The sequence below is a fragment of the Oncorhynchus clarkii genome, chromosome 26 (genome assembly GCF_045791955.1).
Source record: "Oncorhynchus clarkii lewisi isolate Uvic-CL-2024 chromosome 26, UVic_Ocla_1.0, whole genome shotgun sequence".
Classification (NCBI taxonomy): Eukaryota; Metazoa; Chordata; class Actinopteri; order Salmoniformes; family Salmonidae; genus Oncorhynchus; species Oncorhynchus clarkii.
The window spans coordinates 33,834,229-33,854,150 of NC_092172.1; the positions used below are offsets into that span (position 1 = coordinate 33,834,229).

The 19,922-nt window shown below is 45.1% G+C and overlaps 1 protein-coding gene across 1 annotated transcript; it reads left to right on the forward strand.

The window, feature by feature from the left end:
- Positions 1 to 927: 927 nt before the first annotated feature.
- Positions 928 to 17,087, forward strand: LOC139385084 (stAR-related lipid transfer protein 5-like). The gene is made up of 6 exons (XM_071130130.1): positions 928 to 1,463; positions 1,659 to 1,708; positions 5,463 to 5,595; positions 6,374 to 6,491; positions 12,620 to 12,713; positions 13,298 to 17,087. Exons 1-6 carry the CDS (start codon positions 1,374 to 1,376, stop codon positions 13,446 to 13,448), a joined length of 636 nt encoding a protein of 211 aa, XP_070986231.1. The 5' UTR covers positions 928 to 1,373; the 3' UTR covers positions 13,449 to 17,087.
- The last annotated feature ends 2,835 nt before the right edge of the window (positions 17,088 to 19,922 follow it).

Consider the following 19,922-nt stretch of genomic DNA (forward strand, 5'->3'; position numbering starts at 1 on the left):
GCTTGTTGTCATTGCAAGCAATCTCAAAGCTGTGCGGTACAGGGAAGATTTCCTCCTCCCTCATGTGGTACCCTTCCTGCAGGTTCATCCTGACATGACCCTCCAGCATGACAATGACACCAGCCATACTGCTCGTTCTGTGCATAATTTCCTGCAAGACAGGAATGTCAGTGTTCTGCCATGGCCAGTGCAAAGAGCCAGGATCTCAATCCCATTGAGCACTTCTGGGACCTGTTGGATCGGAGGGTGAGGACTAGGGCCATTGCCCCCAGAAATGTCTAGGAACTTGCAGGTGCCTAGCTGGAAGAGTGGTGTAACATCTCACAGCAAGAACGGGCAAATCTGGTGCAGTCCACGAGGAGGAGATGTACTGCAGTACTTAATGCAGGTGGTGGCCACACCAGATACTGACTGTTACTTTTGACCCCTCCTTTGTTCAGGGACACATTATTCCATGTCTGTTAGTCACATGTCTGTGGAACTTGTTCAGTTTATGTCTCAGTTGTTGAATCTTGTTATGTCTATACAAATATTTACACATGTTAAGTTTTCTGAAAATAAACACAGTTGACAGTGAGAGGACGTTTCTTTTTTTTGCTGAGTTTATAACACCTTGGGATATGTATAAAGTACTGTAATGACCCTGGTTTTATAATTTACAAAAGGAATGCCATGTCATAACTTCTAGACTAAAAGTGGTCTGAGTCTGCTCCGTGGGTGGAGAAAAAAACCGTGACATATTAACGTATGTTTTTCGATAACTGATTATCGTTGCAGTAAGAACATTGAAAGTACCAATTGTTTTCACCCTTCTATCTGGGGCCTGATCTGGTGGACACGTAACTCTGCTTTTCAAACTACAATTCCCAGCATTCACTTGAACACTGTTCCAAGCTTTTCCAACGAATCAGAAAGCGTACTTTGATCACATGATTGTTTTTTCATCAGTTGATGGGAACACGGCTAGCTAGCCTGCTGGCTAAATAAGCTTACTTTTTACTACAAGTTCGTGTTAGATGTTTATGACAATCAATATTTTATTTTAAGCAAGTCTGAGTCTTACTGACTTCAGGAACCTCGCGGCTAACGATAATGCAAGTCTTTCATTCAATATTTGCACTAGCTAACTAACGTTAGGTAGCTATTGTAAATTGTCTTATATTGGTTTACGGACTCATATTCATAGTTCATATTTTACGCTTCATACTCTACGATAACTTCAGCTAGTTATCTTGTGTGTCAGTCTAAATCCATCCATTTGGAATCACGGCTAATGTTAACTATCTAACTAGTCAGTTAGCCTGACAGCTGGCTAGCTATTGAACAGGTTGCAAGTCCTCCATCATCACATCTGCCAGGCGGACTCAACCAGCATGGATTACCAGAACACAGCGAATGCAGTTGGGGACTGTCTTTTGAGCTACACCAAGGACGAGTCTGGGTGGAAAGTCTGCAAGAAATCGGTGCGTAATGTTCTAGGTAGCAATATTAATATTTTATAATTACAGGTGACGTACCTTTCCGTGCACCGTGTTAACAGCTCCATTTTGCTGTGTCATTGTATATAACGTAGACAGTAGCTAGGTAAATGCAGGCAGTGGGTTGAACACAGCAACCAATGTTTTGTTTCTGATAAATGGATGTCGGTCCATTTGTAGAATGACGTCATCGTGTCCTGGCGGCCATCGACTGAGTTCCCTGGGAATGTGTAAGTATGAGCTGTTCTCCTTATCTAGGCCAAATCATTCATTTCTAAATGTTGTACAGAAAGAAGCAAGTTTGACAAGCTAAATGTCCTTTTCACTATCTTCTCTCCGGAGAGTATTTAACGTTACTGTTTTAACAGCGGTAACCTTGACAGGAACTAGCTATCTCCAACTGAACTGACAGCATCAGTTACTGAAACTGTTGGATTTAAGTTTTTACTGAGGTCATCTTCAGCTGTTTATCATAACGGTCTAAAGAGGGCTACTTTCCCCTCCTCGACCAGTTTCCTTCAGCTGCATTGATATGAAAAAACTGAGAAAGAAATATCCACCATCTTGCTTTCACTGTTGCTGTTTTCAGTTCAGTGCAGATGAGGGAGAGAACATGGAGATGAAGCCACGTTAGACTGTTAATTAAGAAAGCACCAATAACAGGCTGGCTTCCCAGACCCAGATTAAGCCTAGTCCTGGATTAAAAAGCATTCTTAATGGAAAATCTCCATTGACAACACTTTTTAGTTTAGGGCTAATCGGTCTCTCAGAAACCGTCCCCCAGGAAGACCTATCTCTACATGTTATGTTTGATGTGTATTAGGGTTAGTGTTCTGTCTATCTCTATGTAACAGTATAGACTTTACGTCCGTCCCCTCGCCCCGACCTGGGCGCGAACCTGGGACGCTCTGCACACGTCAACAGTCACCCTCGAAGCATCGTTACCCATCGCTCCACAAAAGCCGCCGCACTTGCAGAGCAAGGGTAACCACTACTTCAAGGTCTCAGAGCAAGTGACGTCACCGATTGAAACGCCACTAGCGCGCACCACCGCTAACTAGCTAGCCATTTCACATCGGCTACATGTTATGTTTGATGTGTATTAGGGTTAGTGTTCTGTATATCTCTACATGTGTTGTCTGACAGGTACAGTGCATTCAGAAAGTATTCAGACCCCTTCACTTGTTCTACTTTGTTACGTTAGCCTTATTCAAAAATGGATTTCATATAGTTTTTTCCTCATCAGTCAACACACAATCCCCCATAATGACAAAGCAAAAACAGGATTTTAAATTCTTGCAAATGTATTCAAAATATTTAAAAAATGATATCACATTTACATAAGTATTCAGACCCTTTACTCAGTACTTTGTTGAAGCACCTTTGGCAGCGATTACAGCCTTGAGTCTTCTTGGGTATGACGCTACCAGCTTAGCACACCTGTATTTGGGGAGTTTCTCCCATTCTTCTCTACAGATCCTCTCAAGCTCTGTTGGGTTGGATGGGTAGCGTTGCTGAACAGCTATTTTCAGGTCTCTCCAGAGATGTTTAGATCGGGTTCAAGTCTGGGCTCTGGCTTAGCTACTCAAGGTCATTCAGAGACTTGTCTCGAATGCACTCTTACATTGTCTTGGCTGTGTGTTTAGGGTCGTTGTCCTGTTGGAAGGTGAACCTTTGCCCCAGTCTGAGGTCCTGAGCGCTCTGGGGCAGGTTTTCATCAAGGATTTAAAAAAAAATATATATATATTTCACCTTTATTTAACCAAGTAGGCAAGTTGAGAGCAAGTTCTCGTTTGCAACTGCGACCTGGCCAAGATAAAGCAAAGCAGTTCGACACATATAACAACACAGAGTTACACATGGAAGAAACAAACATACAGTCAATAAGACAGTAGAAAAAGTCTATATACAGCATGTGCAAATGAGGTAAGATAAGGGAGGTAAAGCAATAAATAGGCCATGGTGACGAAGTAATTACAATATAGCAATTAAACACTGGAATGGTAGATGAATGTGCAAGTAGAGATACTGGGGTGCAAAGTAGCAAGATAAATAAATTCCGTATGGGAATGAGTTAGTTGGATGGGCTATTTACAGATGGGCTATGTACAGGTGCAGTGATCTGTGCGCTGCTCTGACAGCTGGTGCTTAAAGCTAGTGAGGGAGATATGAGTCTCCAGCTTCAGTGATTTTTGCAGTTCCTTCCAGTCATTGGCAGCAGAGAATTGGAAGGAAAGGCGGCCAAAGGAAGAATTGGCTTTGGGGGTGACCAGTGAAATATACCTGCTGGAGCGCTTGCTACGGGTGGGTGCTGCTATGGTGACCAGTGAGCTAAGAGAAGGCGGGGCTTTACCTAGCAAAGACTTGTAGATGACCGGTAGCCAGTGGGTTTGGCGACAAGTATGAAGTGAGGGCCAGCCAACGAGAGCGTACAGGTTGCAGTGGTGGGTGGTATATAGGGCTTTGGTGACAAAACGGATGGCACTGTGATAGACTGCATCCAATTTGCTGAGTAGAGTGTTGGAGGCTATTTTGAAAATGACATCACCGAAGTCAAGGATCGGTAGGATGGTCAGTTTTACGAGGGTATGTTTGGCAGCATGAGTGAAGGATGCTTTGTTGTGAAATAGGAAGCTGATTCTCAATCTAATTTTGGATTGGAGATGCTTAATGTGAGTCTGGAAGGAGAGTTTACAGTCTAACCAGACACCTAGGTATTTGTAGTTGTCCACAAGTCAGAACCGCCCAGAGCAATGATCTCTGTACTTTGGGGTTCTCTGTAATTTATTCCGTTAATTTTACTCTCAATCCTGACTAGTCTCCCAGTCCCTGCTGCTGAAAAACATCACCACTGCATGATGCTGCCACCACCTTGCTTCACCGTAGGGATGGTATTGGCCAGGTGATGAGCTCTGCCTGGTTTCCACCAGATGTAACGCTTGGCATTCAGTCCAAAGAGTTCAATCTTGGTTTCATCAGACCAGAAAATCTTGTTTCTCATGGTCTGAGAGTCCTTTAGGTACCTTTTGGCAAACTCCAAGCGGGCTGTCATGTGCCTTTTTCTGAGGACTGGCTTCATTCTGGCCACTCTATCATGAAGGCCTGATTGGTGGTGCTGCAGAGATGGTTGTCCTTCTGGAAGGTTATCCCATCTTGTGACCATCGGGTTTTTGGTCACCTCCCTGACCAAGGCCCTTCTCCCTCGATTGCTCAGTTTGGCCGGGCGGCCAGCTCTAGGAAGAGTCTTGGTGGTTCCAAACTTCATCCATTTAAGAATGGGGGGGGGGGGTCACTGTGTTCTTGGGGACCTTCAATGCTGCAGAAATGTTTTGTTAACCTTCCCCAGATCTGTGCTTCGACACAATCCTGTCTCAGAGCTCTACGGACAATTCCTTCCACCTCATGGCTTGGTTTTTGCTCAAACATGAACTGTCAAATTATATGTACAGGTGTGTGCCTTTCCAAGTCATGTCCAATCAATCATTTTTCTACTGTATTATTGACTGTATGTTTGTTTTACTCCATGTGTAACTCTGTGTTGTTGTATGAGTCGAACTGCTTTGCTTTATCTTGGCCAGGTCGCAATTGTAAATGAGAACTTGTTCTCAACTTGTTTACCTGGTTAAATAAAAGGTGAAATAAAATAAAATAAATAAATAAAATTGAATTTACCACAGGTGGACTCCAATCAAGTTGTAGAAACATCTCAAGGATGATCAGTGGAAACAGGATGCACCTGAGCTCAATTTCGAGTCTCATAGCAAAGGGTCTGAATAGTTATGTAAATAAGGTATTTTCATTTATTTTATACACTTGCAAAAAATTCTAAACCTGTTTTTGCTTTGTCATTATGGGGTATTGTGTGTAGATTGGTGAGACCATTTTTTTATTTAATCAATTTTAGGTCTGAATACTTTCTGAATGCACTGCATAAGAGTTCGGGTTAGTGGTGCTCTGTCTCTCTACATGTGTTGTGTCTGACAGATATAAGGGGGAGTCGGTGGTGAAGGGAAGCCCAGAGAAGGTATGGGAGTGTCTGAAGCCTGTGCCAAATGGACTGCGGGTGAAATGGGACAACAATGTCAAGAAGTTTGAGCTGGTAGAGCAAGTCACTGAGGTAGGCTGAGTTTCAAACCAATGGACCAGACTGTAGTCACAGTCAGTCACAATTCTGTTGTTTTGTCCCCATCATCATCATCTATGTTCTGAGTTTGCTTTAGAGAGTTGTCACTGATCATTTGATTCCATTGATTCTTTATCATTCCTCACTCACTCACCCACAAACAAATCACAGCTGAATAAATACTCTGTCCTCCATTCTTGCTGTATAGTTCTGTCTACTCCCCCAACTTTGTTGATAAGCCTTAGGATTTTATGGAAGTGAGTTTTATCTGATCTCTATGGGACTTCCTGGTTACGTGACGGTTAAATAAGTTATCCAAGCAACCAAAGTGTGTCATCCAGTTTGTTCATGGTTTTGATGCAGGTTTCCTAAAGGGCACCTGCCAGCGATCGCCACAACACCAATGCAGCACTCCTACCCTTTGTTCTCTATTCCATTAGTCATGTTAATATTTATTTGCTTTGGGACAAACACAAGTACAGGGACATGCTCAGTAGGAAAACATAGATAAATGCTATGGATAGAACTGATGCCATACCTTATTCTGCAGATCAGAGGGGTACTTTTGTTGTGTCCTGTTGAACGAGGCCCAGCGTTTATCTTGTGGAACGTTGCAGATAGAAATGTCATGGATAGAACTGACGTGATGCCTTATTCTGCTTATTAAAGGTGTTTGTTTCATTCTACTTTGTATATTTCTATATGAACATTCCACAACGCCTGCTGAGCGAGGCCCAGTGTTTACCTGCCTAGTCTCTCCCCCCTCACACAGAACGTCACTGTCTGCAGAACAGTCACTCCATCAGCAGCCATGGGCATCATAGCTCCCAGAGACTTTGTCGACGTTATTCTAGTGAAGCAATACGAAGATGGCACAATTACATCCAATGGTGCGTAACGCCTCAATACATCTCTTTTCCTTCTTTCGTCTTTTCTCTCTCTCTTCGCTTTATGATAAATAGGAGTTCTAACAACAAGAAACAGTAGATCTTTAGTGAACAATAGATCTAGAACAGTAGATCTAGAACAAACAGTAGATCTAGAGCGAACGGTAGCAGTAGAACAGTAGTTCTAGAGCGAAGGGTAATTCTAGAGCGAAGGGTAGCAGTAGAACAGTAGTTCTAGAGCGAAGGGTAGTTCTAGAGCGAAGGGTAGCAGTAGAATAGTAGTTCTAGAGCGAAGGGTAGTTCTAGAGCGAAGGGTAGCAGTAGAACAGTAGTTCTAGAACAAACAGTAGATCTAGAGCGAAGGGTAGCAGTAGAACAGTAGTTCTAGAGCGAAGGGTAGTTCTAGAGCGAAGGGTAGCAGTAGAATAGTAGTTCTAGAGCGAAGGGTAATTCTAGAGCGAAGGGTAGCAGTAGAACAGTAGTTCTAGAGCGAAGGGTAGTTCTAGAGCGAAGGGTAGCAGTAGAATAGTAGTTCTAGAGCGAAGGGTAATTCTAGAGCGAAGGGTAGCAGTAGAATAGTAGTTCTAGAGCGAAGGGTAGTTCTAGAGCGAAGGGTAGCAGTAGAATAGTAGTTCTAGAGCGAAGGGTAATTCTAGAGCGATAGGTAGTTTTAAAGCGAACGGTAGCAGTAGAACAGTAGTTCTAGAGCGAAGGGTAGTTCTAGAGCGAAGGGTAGTTCTAGAGCGAAGGGTAGCAGTAGAACAGTAGTTCTAGAGCGAAGGGTAATTCTAGAGCGAAGGGTAGCAGTAGAACAGTAGTTCTAGAGCGAAGGGTAGTTCTAGAGCGAAGGGTAGCAGTAGAATAGTAGTTCTAGAGCGAAGGGTAATTCTAGAGCGAAGGGTAGCAGTAGAATAGTAGTTCTAGAGCGAAGGGTAGTTCTAGAGCGAAGGGTAGCAGTAGAATAGTAGTTCTAGAGCGAAGGGTAATTCTAGAGCGAAGGGTAGCAGTAGAACAGTAGTTCTAGAGCGAAGGGTAATTCTAGAGCGAAGGGTAGCAGTAGAATAGTAGTTCTAGAGCGAAGGGTAGTTCTAGAGCGAAGGGTAGCAGTAGAATAGTAGTTCTAGAGCGAAGGGTAATTCTAGAGCGATAGGTAGTTTTAAAGCGAACGGTAGCAGTAGAACAGTAGTTCTAGAGTGAACGCTACCAGTAGAATAGTAGTTCTAGAGCGAACGGTAGTTCTAGAGCGATAGGTAGTTTTAAAGCGAACGGTAGCAGTAGAACAGTAGTTCTAGAACGAACGGTAGTTATAGAGCGATAGGTAGCTGTAGAACAGTAGATTTAGACCGGACGGTAGATCTAGAGCGGACGGACGGTAGATCTAGAGCGGACGGACGGTAGATCTAGAGCGGACGGACGGGAGATCTAGAGCGGACGGACGGGAGATCTAGAGCGGACGGACGGGAGATCTAGAGCGGACGGACGGGAGATCTAGAGCGGACGGACGGGAGATCTAGAGCGGACGGACGGGAGATCTAGAGCGGACGGACGGGAGATCTAGAGCGGACGGACGGGAGATCTAGAGCGGACGGACGGTAGATCTAGAGCGGGCGGACGGTAGTTTTAGAGCGGGCGGACGGTAGTTTTAGAGCGGGCGGGCGGTAGTTTTAGAGCGGGCGGGCGGTAGTTTTAGAGCGGGCGGGCGGTAGTTTTAGAGCGGGCGGTAGTTTTAGAGCGAGCGGCAGTTTTAGAGCGAGCGGTAGATCTAGAGCGGGCGGTAGATCTAGAGCGGGCGGTAGATCTAGAGCGGGCGGTAGATCTAGAGCGGGCGGTAGTTTTAGAGCGGGCGGTAGTTTTAGAGCGAGCGGTAGTTTTAGAGCGAGCGGTAGTTTTAGAGCGGACGGTAGTTTTAGAGCGGACGGACGGTAGATCTAGAGCGGGCGGTAGTTTTAGAGCGGGCGGTAGTTTTAGAGCGGGCGGTAGTTTTAGAGCGGGCGGGAATTTTAGAGCGAGCGGTAGTTTTAGAGCGAGCGGTAGATCTAGAGCGGTAGTTTTAGAGCGAGCGGTAGTTTTAGAGCGGACGTTAGTTTTAGAGCGGACGGACGGTAGATCTAGAGCGGGCGGTAGTTTTAGAGCGGGCGGTAGTTTTAGAGCGGGCGGTAGTTATAGAGCGGGCGGTAGTTATAGAGCGGGCGGTAGTTATAGAGCGGGCGGTAGTTATAGAGCGGACGGACGGTAGTTTTAGAGCGGACGGACGGTAGTTTTAGAGCGGACGGACGGTAGTTTTAGAGCGGACGGACGGTAGTTTTAGAGCGAGCGGTAGTTATAGAGCGGACGGACGGTAGTTTTAGAGCGGACGGACGGTAGTTTTAGAGCGAGCGGTAGTTTTAGAGCGAGCGGTACGGACGGTAGTTTTAGAGCGGACGGACGGTAGTTTTAGAGCGGGCGGACGGACGGTAGTTTTAGAGCGGACGGACGGTAGTTTTAGAGCGGGCGGTAGTTTTAGAGCGAACGCGAGCGGTAGTTTTAGAGCGGACGGTAGATCTAGAGCTTTATGATAAAATAACATTTTGGAACATTTCTCTATCAATGTATTGTTTAACTAAATTTCTCTACTGACTCAATTCACGTTTCTATTGGTGTGTAGCTCTTTTTGTTCTTTATCTGTCCTAGGACTCTCCTTGGAAGACCGCGCAGACCTGTTTATTATTATTTATTTTAGTAAATGTTAGGCTATTTTTATTCAACGTTGAGGCATTTACCCACCTGGCTGGGTGGGGATCTCTGGAACAGACAACTGTCTTATCCACTGCCCCAGACTGAGGCCTAATCATCAGCCCAACCCTCAGAGAGGCTGGCTGGGTGGGGATCTCTGGAACAGACAACTGTCTTATCCACTGCCCCAGACTGAGGCCTAATCATCAGCCCTAACCCTCAGAGAGGCTGGCTGGGTGGGGATCTCTAGAACAGACAACTGTCTTATCCACTGCCCCAGACTGAGGCCTAATCATCAGCCCTACCCCTCAGAGAGGCTGGCTGGGTGGGGATCTCTGGAACAGACAACTGTCTTATCCACTGCCCCAGACTGAGGCCTAATCATCAGCCCTAACCCTCAGAGGCTGGCTGGGTGGGGATCTCTGGAACAGACAACTGTCTTATCCACTGCCCCAGACTGAGGCCTAATCATCAGCCCTAACCCTCAGAGAGGCTGGCTGGGTGGGGATCTCTGGAACAGACAACTGTCTTATCCACTGCCCCAGACTGAGGCCTAATCATCAGCCCTAACCCTCAGAGAGGCTGGCTGGGTGGGGATCTCTGGAACAGACAACTGTCTTATCCACTGCCCCAGACTGAGGCCTAATCATCAGCCCTAACCCTCAGAGAGGCTGGCTGGGTGGGGATCTCTGGAATAGACAACTGTCTTATCCACTGCCCCAGACTGAGGCCTAATCATCAGCCCTACCCCTCAGAGAGGCTGGCTGGGTGGGGATCTCTGGAACAGACAACTGTCTTATCCACTGCCCCAGACTGAGGCCTAATCATCAGCCCTAACCCTCAGAGAGGCTGGCTGGGTGGGGATCTTTGGAACAGACAACTGTCTTATCCACTGCCCCAGACTGAGGCCTAATCATCAGCCCTAACCCTCAGAGAGGCTGGCTGGGTGGGGATCTCTGGAACAGACAACTGTCTTATCCACTGCCCCAGACTGAGGCCTAATCATCAGCCCTAACCCTCAGAGAGGCTGGCTGGGTGGGGATCTCTGGAACAGACAACTGTCTTATCCACTGCCCCAGACTGAGGCCTAATCATCAGCCCTAACCCTCAGAGAGGCTGGCTGGGTGGGGATCTCTGGAACAGACAACTGTCTTATCCACTGCCCCAGACTGAGGCCTAATCATCAGCCCTAACCCTCAGAGAGGCTGGCTGAGTGGGGATCTCTGGAACAGACAACTGTCTTATCCACTGCCCCAGACTGAGGCCTAATCATCAGCCCTAACCCTCAGAGAGGCTGGCTGGTTGGGGATCTCTGGAACAGACAACTGTCTTATCCACTGCCCCAGACTGAGGCCTAATCATCAGCCCTACCCCTCAGAGAGGCTGGCTGGGTGGGGATCTCTGGAACAGACAACTGTCTTATCCACTGCCCCAGACTGAGGCCTAATCATCAGCCCTACCCCTCAGAGAGGCTGGCTGGGTGGGGATCTCTGGAACAGACAACTGTCTTATCCACTTCCCCAGACTGAGGCCTAATCATCAGCCCTAACCCTCAGAGAGGCTGGCTGGGTGGGGATCTCTGGAACAGACAACTGTCTTATCCACTGCCCCAGACTGAGGCCTAATCATCAGCCCTAACCCTCAGAGAGGCTGGCTGGGTGGGGATCTCTGGAACAGACAACTGTCTTATCCACTGCCCCAGACTGAGGCCTAATCATCAGCCCTACCCCTCAGAGAGGCTCGCTGAGTGGGGATCTCTGGAACAGACAACTTTCTTATCCACTGCCCCAGACTGAGGCCTAATCATCAGCCCTAACCCTCAGAGAGGCTGACTGGGTGGGGATCTCTGGAACAGACAACTGTCTTATCCACTGCCCCAGACTGAGGCCTAATCATCAGCCCTAACCCTCAGAGAGGCTGGCTGGGTGGGGATTTCTGGAACAGACAACTGTCTTATCCACTGCCCCAGACTGAGGCCTAATCATCAGCCCTAACCCTCAGAGAGGCTGGCTGGGTGGGGATCTCTGGAACAGACAACTGTCTTATCCACTGCCCCAGACTGAGGCCTAATCATCAGCCCTAACCCTCAGAGAGGCTGGCTTGGTGGGGATCTCTGGAACAGACAACTGTCTTATCCACTGCCCCAGACTGAGGCCTAATCATCAGCCCTACCCCTCAGAGAGGCTGGCTGGGTGGGGATCTCTGGAACAGACAACTGTCTTATCCACTGCCCCAGACTGAGGCCTAATCATCAGCCCTAACCCTCAGAGAGGCTGGCTGGGTGGGGATCTCTGGAACAGACAACTGTCTTATCCACTGCCCCAGACTGAGGCCTAATCATCAGCCCTAACCCTCAGAGAGGCTGGCTGGGTGGGGATCTCTGGAACAGACAACTGTCTTATCCACTGCCCCAGACTGAGGCCTAATCATCAGCCCTAACCCTCAGAGAGGCTGGCTGGGTGGGGATCTCTGGAACAGACAACTGTCTTATCCACTGCCCCAGACTGAGGCCTAATCATCAGCCCTAACCCTCAGAGAGGCTGGCTGGGTGGGGATCTCTGGAACAGACAACTGTCTTATCCACTGCCCCAGACTGAGGCCTAATCATCAGCCCTAACCCTCAGAGAGGCTGGCTGGGTGGGGATCTCTGGAACAGACAACTGTCTTATCCACTGCCCCAGACTGAGGCCTAATCATCAGCCCTAACCCTCAGAGAGGCTGGCTTGGTGGGGATCTCTGGAACAGACAACTGTCTTATCCACTGCCCCAGACTGAGGCCTAATCATCAGCCCTAACCCTCAGAGAGGCTGGCTTGGTGGGGATCTCTGGAACAGACAACTGTCTTATCCACTGCCCCAGACTGAGGCCTAATCATCAGCCCTACCCCTCAGAGAGGCTGGCTGGGTGGGGATCTCTGGAACAGACAACTGTCTTATCCACTGCCCCAGACTGAGGCCTAATCATCAGCCCTAACCCTCAGAGAGGCTGGCTGGGTGGGGATCTCTGGAACAGACAACTGTCTTATCCACTGCCCCAGACTGAGGCCTAATCATCAGCCCTAACCCTCAGAGAGGCTGGCTGGGTGGGGATCTCTGGAACAGACAACTGTCTTATCCACTGCCCCAGACTGAGGCCTAATCATCCATGGCAAAATGTGGGTTGTGTTCAGTAGGCACGAAAAGGAAGAAAACGCTCAAACTGTGATGTATTAGGTCTAGCCTATATGTTCTTGTCCAATAAGAAAGGCTTGGTTATGTATACCGTTGCAAAACTCTTTGCTATGGTGTGCCCAAGATGAGATTTGCATTTTACCTTCACTATCACTATACTAAGTAACTTTATGTGATTGATTGAATGAAAATAGACTTAATTATATCTACACATATTTGTATGTTCTCTCCCTGTGTTCTGTCCGTTAGCCACCCACGTGAACCACCCCAGCTGCCCTCCCCAGTCAGGGTATGTGAGGGGCTTCAACCACCCCTGTGGCTGCATCTGTGTCCCCATCTCTGGGTGAGTCACACGCTAAGACACACTTCTGTTTCATAATATTGTCGTTGTCTGATAACCTCATCTCCAAAACAAACTTTTCAGGAAATTGAAAGAATGTCCATATTTTCCCGTTAATAAACAGTTATTAAACTTCTAAAGCTATTCTGAATACATTTTATTGGTCGTGGAACCATACATTGTTCAGAGTACATTTCATTCAAAAATATAAATGAGCAAAAATTGAGTTCCGGTTTTCATCAGACAGCGACTTTACATACAGTGCACATGCTTTAGTTTACAAACCCATCTGCAACATTCTGAACTTTGTGTTGAGGTCTGTCAGAACCAAGGACATTTTTGTAGAGACAATGGTCCGTCACAGGAGGGCAGTAGAGAGCTAAACTTCAGTGCACTCAGGTAGACTAATTGAGGTATCTATAATGTGCACAGCAACAGGTTTGGTTTGAGCATTCTCTCTCAATAACATTATCTAACATGACCACGTGTCTTGATAGCTATGTAGCTGAAGAAGCACTGTCTAATATTGTTCATACAGTATAGTGTAAATTCAACCTTCTTTCTTTCTTTTTTCCCCTCCCCCCCAGGGAGCCAAACAAAACACAGCTGTTCAGTTTCTTCCAGACGGACCTGGGGGGCTTCCTGCCTCGCTCCGTGGTCGACTCTTTCTTCCCATCCAGCATGGTGGAGTTCTACAGCAACCTGGCCAAGGCCATCAAGTCCCTCAAGGACCACTGATACACTCATACTATACCTTCCCTTAGCCCTGGTCCCAGATCTGTTTGTGCTGCATAACCAACTCCCGGCACCAGGTGATACTCAGATCTGGGACCAGCATTCAGCGGGACCAAAAAACACAATGATTAGCTACGTGAATGGTTTAGTTTTAAAGAGGCTATATGGAACTTTTCACCTCAGGGGGCTTTTTAACTGAAAGGGACAGATTGATTTGAAAAATCCTTATTTGAGAGCATGGGGCACACCTCCCCAGACCATATCTTTCTAGACTAAAAATAAGGATTGTGTTTCATGAGTAAATAAATATTTTATATCAACCATACAGGCAACACTCAAGCCAAAAATGTAGATAAACAATTAGCAACTCAACTTCTGTACAGCCTCTTTAAAAGAGTGGTCACCTGGCCTTGGCTTGGAGCAAACACTATCTGAGCTTAAAGGGAGATGATATTGGATGATATGAGGGAAGGAAGTGTGCAGCTTGTTTGTCCCAGCACTAACACAGCTGATTTCAGGTCGTTGAGGTCTTGGTTCATTTGTGTAATAATGGTGTGTTAGTGCTGGAGCAAAAAGCCTGCACCCCTGGTACTGTTGCTCTCTTGGACCAGGTATGGTGGCCACTAGTGTAGTCTTACAAAAAGGTTGAGTGTCTGTTCTAATTTCATTCATTCAACCCTGGAAAAAGATTGAATATGAATTTCTCATAGAGGTTGATGTGCAATTTTCTTGAGTTGAAGCAATTGAAATGGAATTGACCTTAGCCCTGATGTTAAAGTTGCAATTTGTAAGTTATTTTTCCCTCTATTGTAACAAGAAAGAGTACCAAAAACAATAATCATGAACCCACCCCCAAAAAACACATGTTACATTATTGGACATAATGTAGTTCCTGTTCTTCTTGGTTTGTTTTTTTTCTTCATGTAGGTACACTAACAAACACCCTGCCTCTTAGTCCTCGAACCGGAAATCCAACTTACAGACCACACCTTTAAGCACTCTGGGCCGCACCTTTAAGACTAGATCTAGAGAGGTCAATTTTGCCAAACTCTACTTCCAAAACAAATATTCCCTGTACATTTCCTATTTAGTGATGCATTTCCCCCCCTTTTCCCATCACAAAAGAATGAGAATAGATTTGAAATCTATATTTTGTATTTAGTGTCCTAAACACACGGGGATATGTCCTCCTTCCCTTTTGTACTGTTGCTGTTGAATACAGTCCATTCTGTTACACTGGCTGCATCCTACCTACAGTACCATGCATGTTGCATGGACCTTACAGGAACCCCAGAATGGAATCGGATTCCATTGGGATGAGTCATACCTCATTTTTTGTTGTCCTTTGTATACGGTAGTACTGTACTTGAAATGTTCTGGTTTAACCTGTCTCCACAGCCCTTTAACCAATACCTAAAGATGGAATCCGCAGTAGGGGGAAACGGTGCCACTGGCTGCCCCACCAGCATTGTTATTGTTGTTGCTGAGCTGAGGAGCGTCGTGCAGCATGGTTATGAAATGCAGTACATATTGTGTTCTTCTATCGTGCAGTGCGATGATGTCAGAGATGGAAATAACCGTGTTTGTTGTTTGCAGTAACTGGAAAGCATTATGAACATGGTTGTTTTACCGTTGAGGATTCCAGCTTTAACCAGTAACCTTTAGAGGGTGTATATACAGCCGGCAGATGTCCCCCCCCCCCCCCCCCCCCCCCCCTCTAAACTCTATCCTGTTCCTTACCTTAACATCTGCCCGCTTTATAGACGCCTAACCTTCAAGCAAGGATTCCTGCCTCAGTTACTTTTCTCTATGTAGATGTCAAACTAAGAACACTGCATTATTCTTAAGCAAAGTTATCTGCAGTATGTATGGGCAAATGGCAATATGAACAGCTTCATCTAATGAAGAATGGACAAAGGGACATCCGCTCAAATAGGAGAGCTTCTGAAGGATTTTATTCAGTGGGGTACGTGTCCCATAAGTCACTGGTCCAAATTAGTGCACTATATAGGGAGTAGGATGCCATATGGGACAGCTACTGATTCCAACATATTTTGAAGCGCAGCAGCATAGGACTGCCATATTCTGGCATCAGTTGTGACTAGTGTGTCATTTTACACTGTTAAGAAATGTATTACCAGCATAGAATTGAGAAAACCACTGTCTTTGTTATGGCACAAGAGGGCATGGTCATCTGTCTAGGCCAGGGTGCGTCTCCGTAGCTTTAAAAAAAAAAATTATCAGTGAAGGGAAACAATGAGAGCAAGCATGAATAGTAGTGAGATATATCCCTAGTTGGTTGAGGAAGCCTCTTCAGAGTTTTGAGATACAGCCCTATTAGGGGGAGAGGAAGCCTCCTCAGAGTATTGAGATATAGCCCTAGAAGGTGTCTTTACAGTGATGTACAGTCAACCATCTGCATGCCTGCTGAGTCCTCTACATGTATGATGATGAGCCATCATACTAATGATGTTTTAGATCAATCTTTTTAGAAGCCTTGTGGTTAAGTTTCCTTTTGAAATGAAAACACTACTTAACGTCCTTTTCTTATCCCGAGTGGATAATAACCTTAACTGACAAACCTTTACAAGTGCAGTGCATTCCACCTCATCCACAACCAAGTCCTATATGCTTGCTTTTTTAAAATCATTGTTTGCCTTTTGTTGGTGTAATACTATGAAGGCATTGTTTTGATGTGTGTTATTGTACTGTAAGTGGAGCCTGAAGATCATACCTACCTACAGTGTATTGCTGTTTTAATGTCAGAGAACACATTGTCTATTGGTGGCTTGTTTTTAAAATGTACTCCATCATGCATTTTGGGACAGATGTGTATGTTTTGAATGTCGTTTGTTGTCCTCAGCTCCTGATTGGAAAGCACAGCTGCTATGGAAAATGGCTGCTATTGAAATATACTATGAGTTCAGTTGTCAATAAAAGCAACACAGGAAAATAACATGTTTTTTTAGGTCAGGATTAGGGTTATGAATTCTGGTAATTTTTCTAAAATGTTCCAAGTTTTCCTGAAATCCCAGTTGGCAGATTCTTGGAATCAGTAGGAAAGCCTCCAAACAGGATTCCTGGAATCAGTAGGGAATACGCAGGGAATCTGGAAACCCTCCAAACAGGTTTCCTGGAATTAGTAGGGAATACGCAGGGAATCTGGAAACCCTCCAAACAGGATTCCTGGAATCAGTAGGGAATACGCAAAGAATCTGGAAATCCTCCAAACAGGATTCCTGGAATCAGTAGGGAATACGCAGGGAATTTGGAAACCATCCAAACAGGATTCCTGGAATCAGTAGGGAATACGCAGGGAATTTGGAAACCATCCAAACAGGATTCCTGGAATCAGTAGGGAATACGCAGGGAATCTGGAAACCCTCCAAACAGGATTCCTGAAATCAGTAGGGAATACGCAGGGAATCTGGAAACCCTCCAAACAGGATTCCTGAAATCAGTAGGGAATACGCAGGGAATCTGGAAATCCTCCAAACAGGATTTCTTGGAAATTGGGGAGAGCTACCACAATTTTGCGACCCTAATCCTGACCTGCACTCTAATGTACCGTAGGACTGTACTGTATGTTCCACCCAGCAGGTTTTGTGTTTCACCAGCATCTGCATTAAAAACTACTGAACGTTCCAATGTTGTCCTCCTTTCTTGTTGTATTATATTACCATCACCACAGGTAGGAATGGCTAAACCCACTACACAAATTCACCGGCTGTTTTTTAAACACCGGAGAAGAGAAATGAAGGATTACAATGATGGATGAATAATGGTTACTCAACTATCCCAGAAGTTCCCAAAACCAGAAGGGAATAAGCAGGGAATGCAGAATCCTCCAACCAGGATTTCTGGGAATTTTGGGAAAATAAAAGGAGTTTTGCCTACAACTTGCATAGTCTCATTAACTGAGTGGTAAATGCATCTGTTTGTTCCATATGAAGTCAAATAACTACGTAGGTTTTAAAACATTAATGGTTATTGGCACAACAGTCTTGTGAATAAACTTGAAACATACAGATTGGGTTAAATTATTTATTAGTATAATGTTTATTGTAATAAATCTTTAGTACCGATACACAGAGTTTTAAATATCTATATTCTAATAGATTTTGGAACAAAACACCCTGTGTTTTCCTTAATATCAAACTAGGAGAGAAAACAAGGTGAAAATTTGCTCCGGTTTAGTTATATCTTTGGTTTCACTTATAGGGAGAATCTCAATTAGATATTCCTCACGTCCTCTCACCTGGCCTCCTCAAAACCAATTGGAGAAGGTCAGAGGGGCGGGACCTCTGGCTTTCTCATCCAATGGGTTTTGAGAAGGAGAGAGGACGCGAGCACTATGCAATTGAGATTCTCCCATTGTCATCTAATAAACAAACTAAGGACTATTAAATCCGTAGCTCTGAAGATCCACTTTATTGTGCGATAGACAATTAAAGGCAATGTTCCCGCGGTCGCGGAGACTGCATTCATGGTAAACGGAAATGAACTTGACCTTTTGATGCTGATCTTCCGCGATATGGATTGAATCCAACTCACAGTCTTTGGTCTAAACAATGATTCCAACATCAAGCACAATACTACAATACTACAATTCCATGAAAAATGCAAATCCCATTTTAAATATTTTGTATCAGTATAATACTATTTTGGACTACATTACAGTATTGTACACTATTTCTAACAGTCAAAAGCAATGGAATGTCTCTCCCTTCCTTCATGTAAATACTGTATGTCTGTGCAAATCTCAAACTCACTGTGGTCCCTGTTCCAGAAGTTCTGGGTGTAGGAAGGCAGTCAGAGCAAAGCACCTGTAAATTCACCTCTTTCTACAGTAACAGTCCCTGATTGTCATTGCAATATGATTTGATATAGAATATAGATGTTATATTCATAACTACAGTATGTTAATAGTGCTCATATGAAATGGTATGATGGCTTGTGGTTGATTTGTGTTCTAGTTGGCCCTGTTTATACCTGGTGCTAACTCTGATCTCGGGCTCTATTCAATCCGTAGCACTTCAGCGTAATTGAAATATAAAAGCAATGTTCCTGTGTTCGCGGAGACTGCATTCACGGTAAATCCATGTGTAGGCTCAATCAGAAATTACCTTTCATTTTCAATCACCCTATAACGCTAAACTTCAGCGATACGGATTGAATCGAGGCCGTTGTCCACATTCTGATAGATCCACATTTTTGCTGTTGCATCTACACATTGTATTAAAATGTGTCTCTTATCCGTCCACTGTTTCCGCATTGTGAACAAGATTTACTGGTTCCTCCCTGTATGCAAATTATTCGACAGATATTCTTTCAAAATAATATGTATTTTCTTTATTTAAAGACACATATAAGACGATGGCGCCACATGTCAATGATTTTAGAGGGATAATGATGATTTAAATGGTTTCCCTGTCCACATCCGTCTACACTTGAAAGATATCCAGACAACATGTGTGCCTGACTACCTCCGGTGGTGATCAGGAAGATCTGATCACAATCCAATCACAATAGATATTTTAATTGCGGACACCTGTCAATAAATGTGGCCACAATCAATATGTGGCCAAATCTTAAGAATCAATAGCTCCGTTTATAGCTGGTGCTAACATGAGTCCTTTGTCTTGATCTTGTCCACATTCTGATTGTGCCCACATTTTTAAAGAAGTGTAATTGTGATCAGATCTTTCTGACTACCTCTGTAGGTAGTCAGGGACCTATTGTATCTGGAAATCAATTAAGTATAAACAGTGTAAACTGACCTGAAATCAGTGTCTAGGGGTAACTCCTCAGTATCCTCCTCCTTCCTCCTCCTGTTAACTACAGTGAGATGTCTCTCAGGCAGACCCTTCTGCCTCATCCTCCTTCCTCCTCCGGATGACTAGAGTGATGTGCCCCTCAGGCAGAGCCTTGACGATGTTCCAGGCCTCGAAGCGGCTCAGCTCCTGTAGGTAGGTGCTCTGGACCTGCAGCAGCTCATCACCAGACTGCAACCCGCTCTGCTCCGCAGCACCACCTATTGGGGAGCAGGAGAACACACGGTCATACATTGGTCTGTCGTGACGTTTCCCCTAGGTGCAGATCTGGTATCAGCTTTCGTCTCCCCCAGCTTATAAAAGTTCAAGCTTATAAAACTGTGCTTCTCTGCGTTGTTTGCATGGTTTCCTACTTTCCGTGACATCACAACTCCTTTAACAATAAATTACATTGTTAAAAGTGTTAAGAAAAGGTCCTGTGTGGCTCAGCTGGTAGAGTATGGCACTTGTAACGTCAAGATCGTTGGTTTGATTTCTGCTGGGGTCACCCTTACTAAAAAATATGCACACGCTACTGTAAGTCACTTGGATAACAGTGTCTGCTAAATGGCACCTAAAGTTCACCCAAATTACAAATGATATATTGATTTCCTTACCTTGTTAGAGTTTAGGGACATAGTAAGGCAGCAATCCGTGCTTTGGT

Excerpts from the sequence above, each read along its gene's own strand:
- LOC139385084 (XM_071130130.1), top strand. The coding sequence starts at position 1,374 with ATGGATTACCAGAACACAGCGAATGCAGTTGGGGACTGTCTTTTGAGC. Across the intron at positions 5,596-6,373 it reads TGGTAGAGCAAGTCACTGAG|AACGTCACTGTCTGCAGAAC; the intron begins GTAGGCTGAGTT and ends CCCCTCACACAG. Across the intron at positions 12,714-13,297 it reads ATCTGTGTCCCCATCTCTGG|GGAGCCAAACAAAACACAGC; the intron begins GTGAGTCACACG and ends CCTCCCCCCCAG.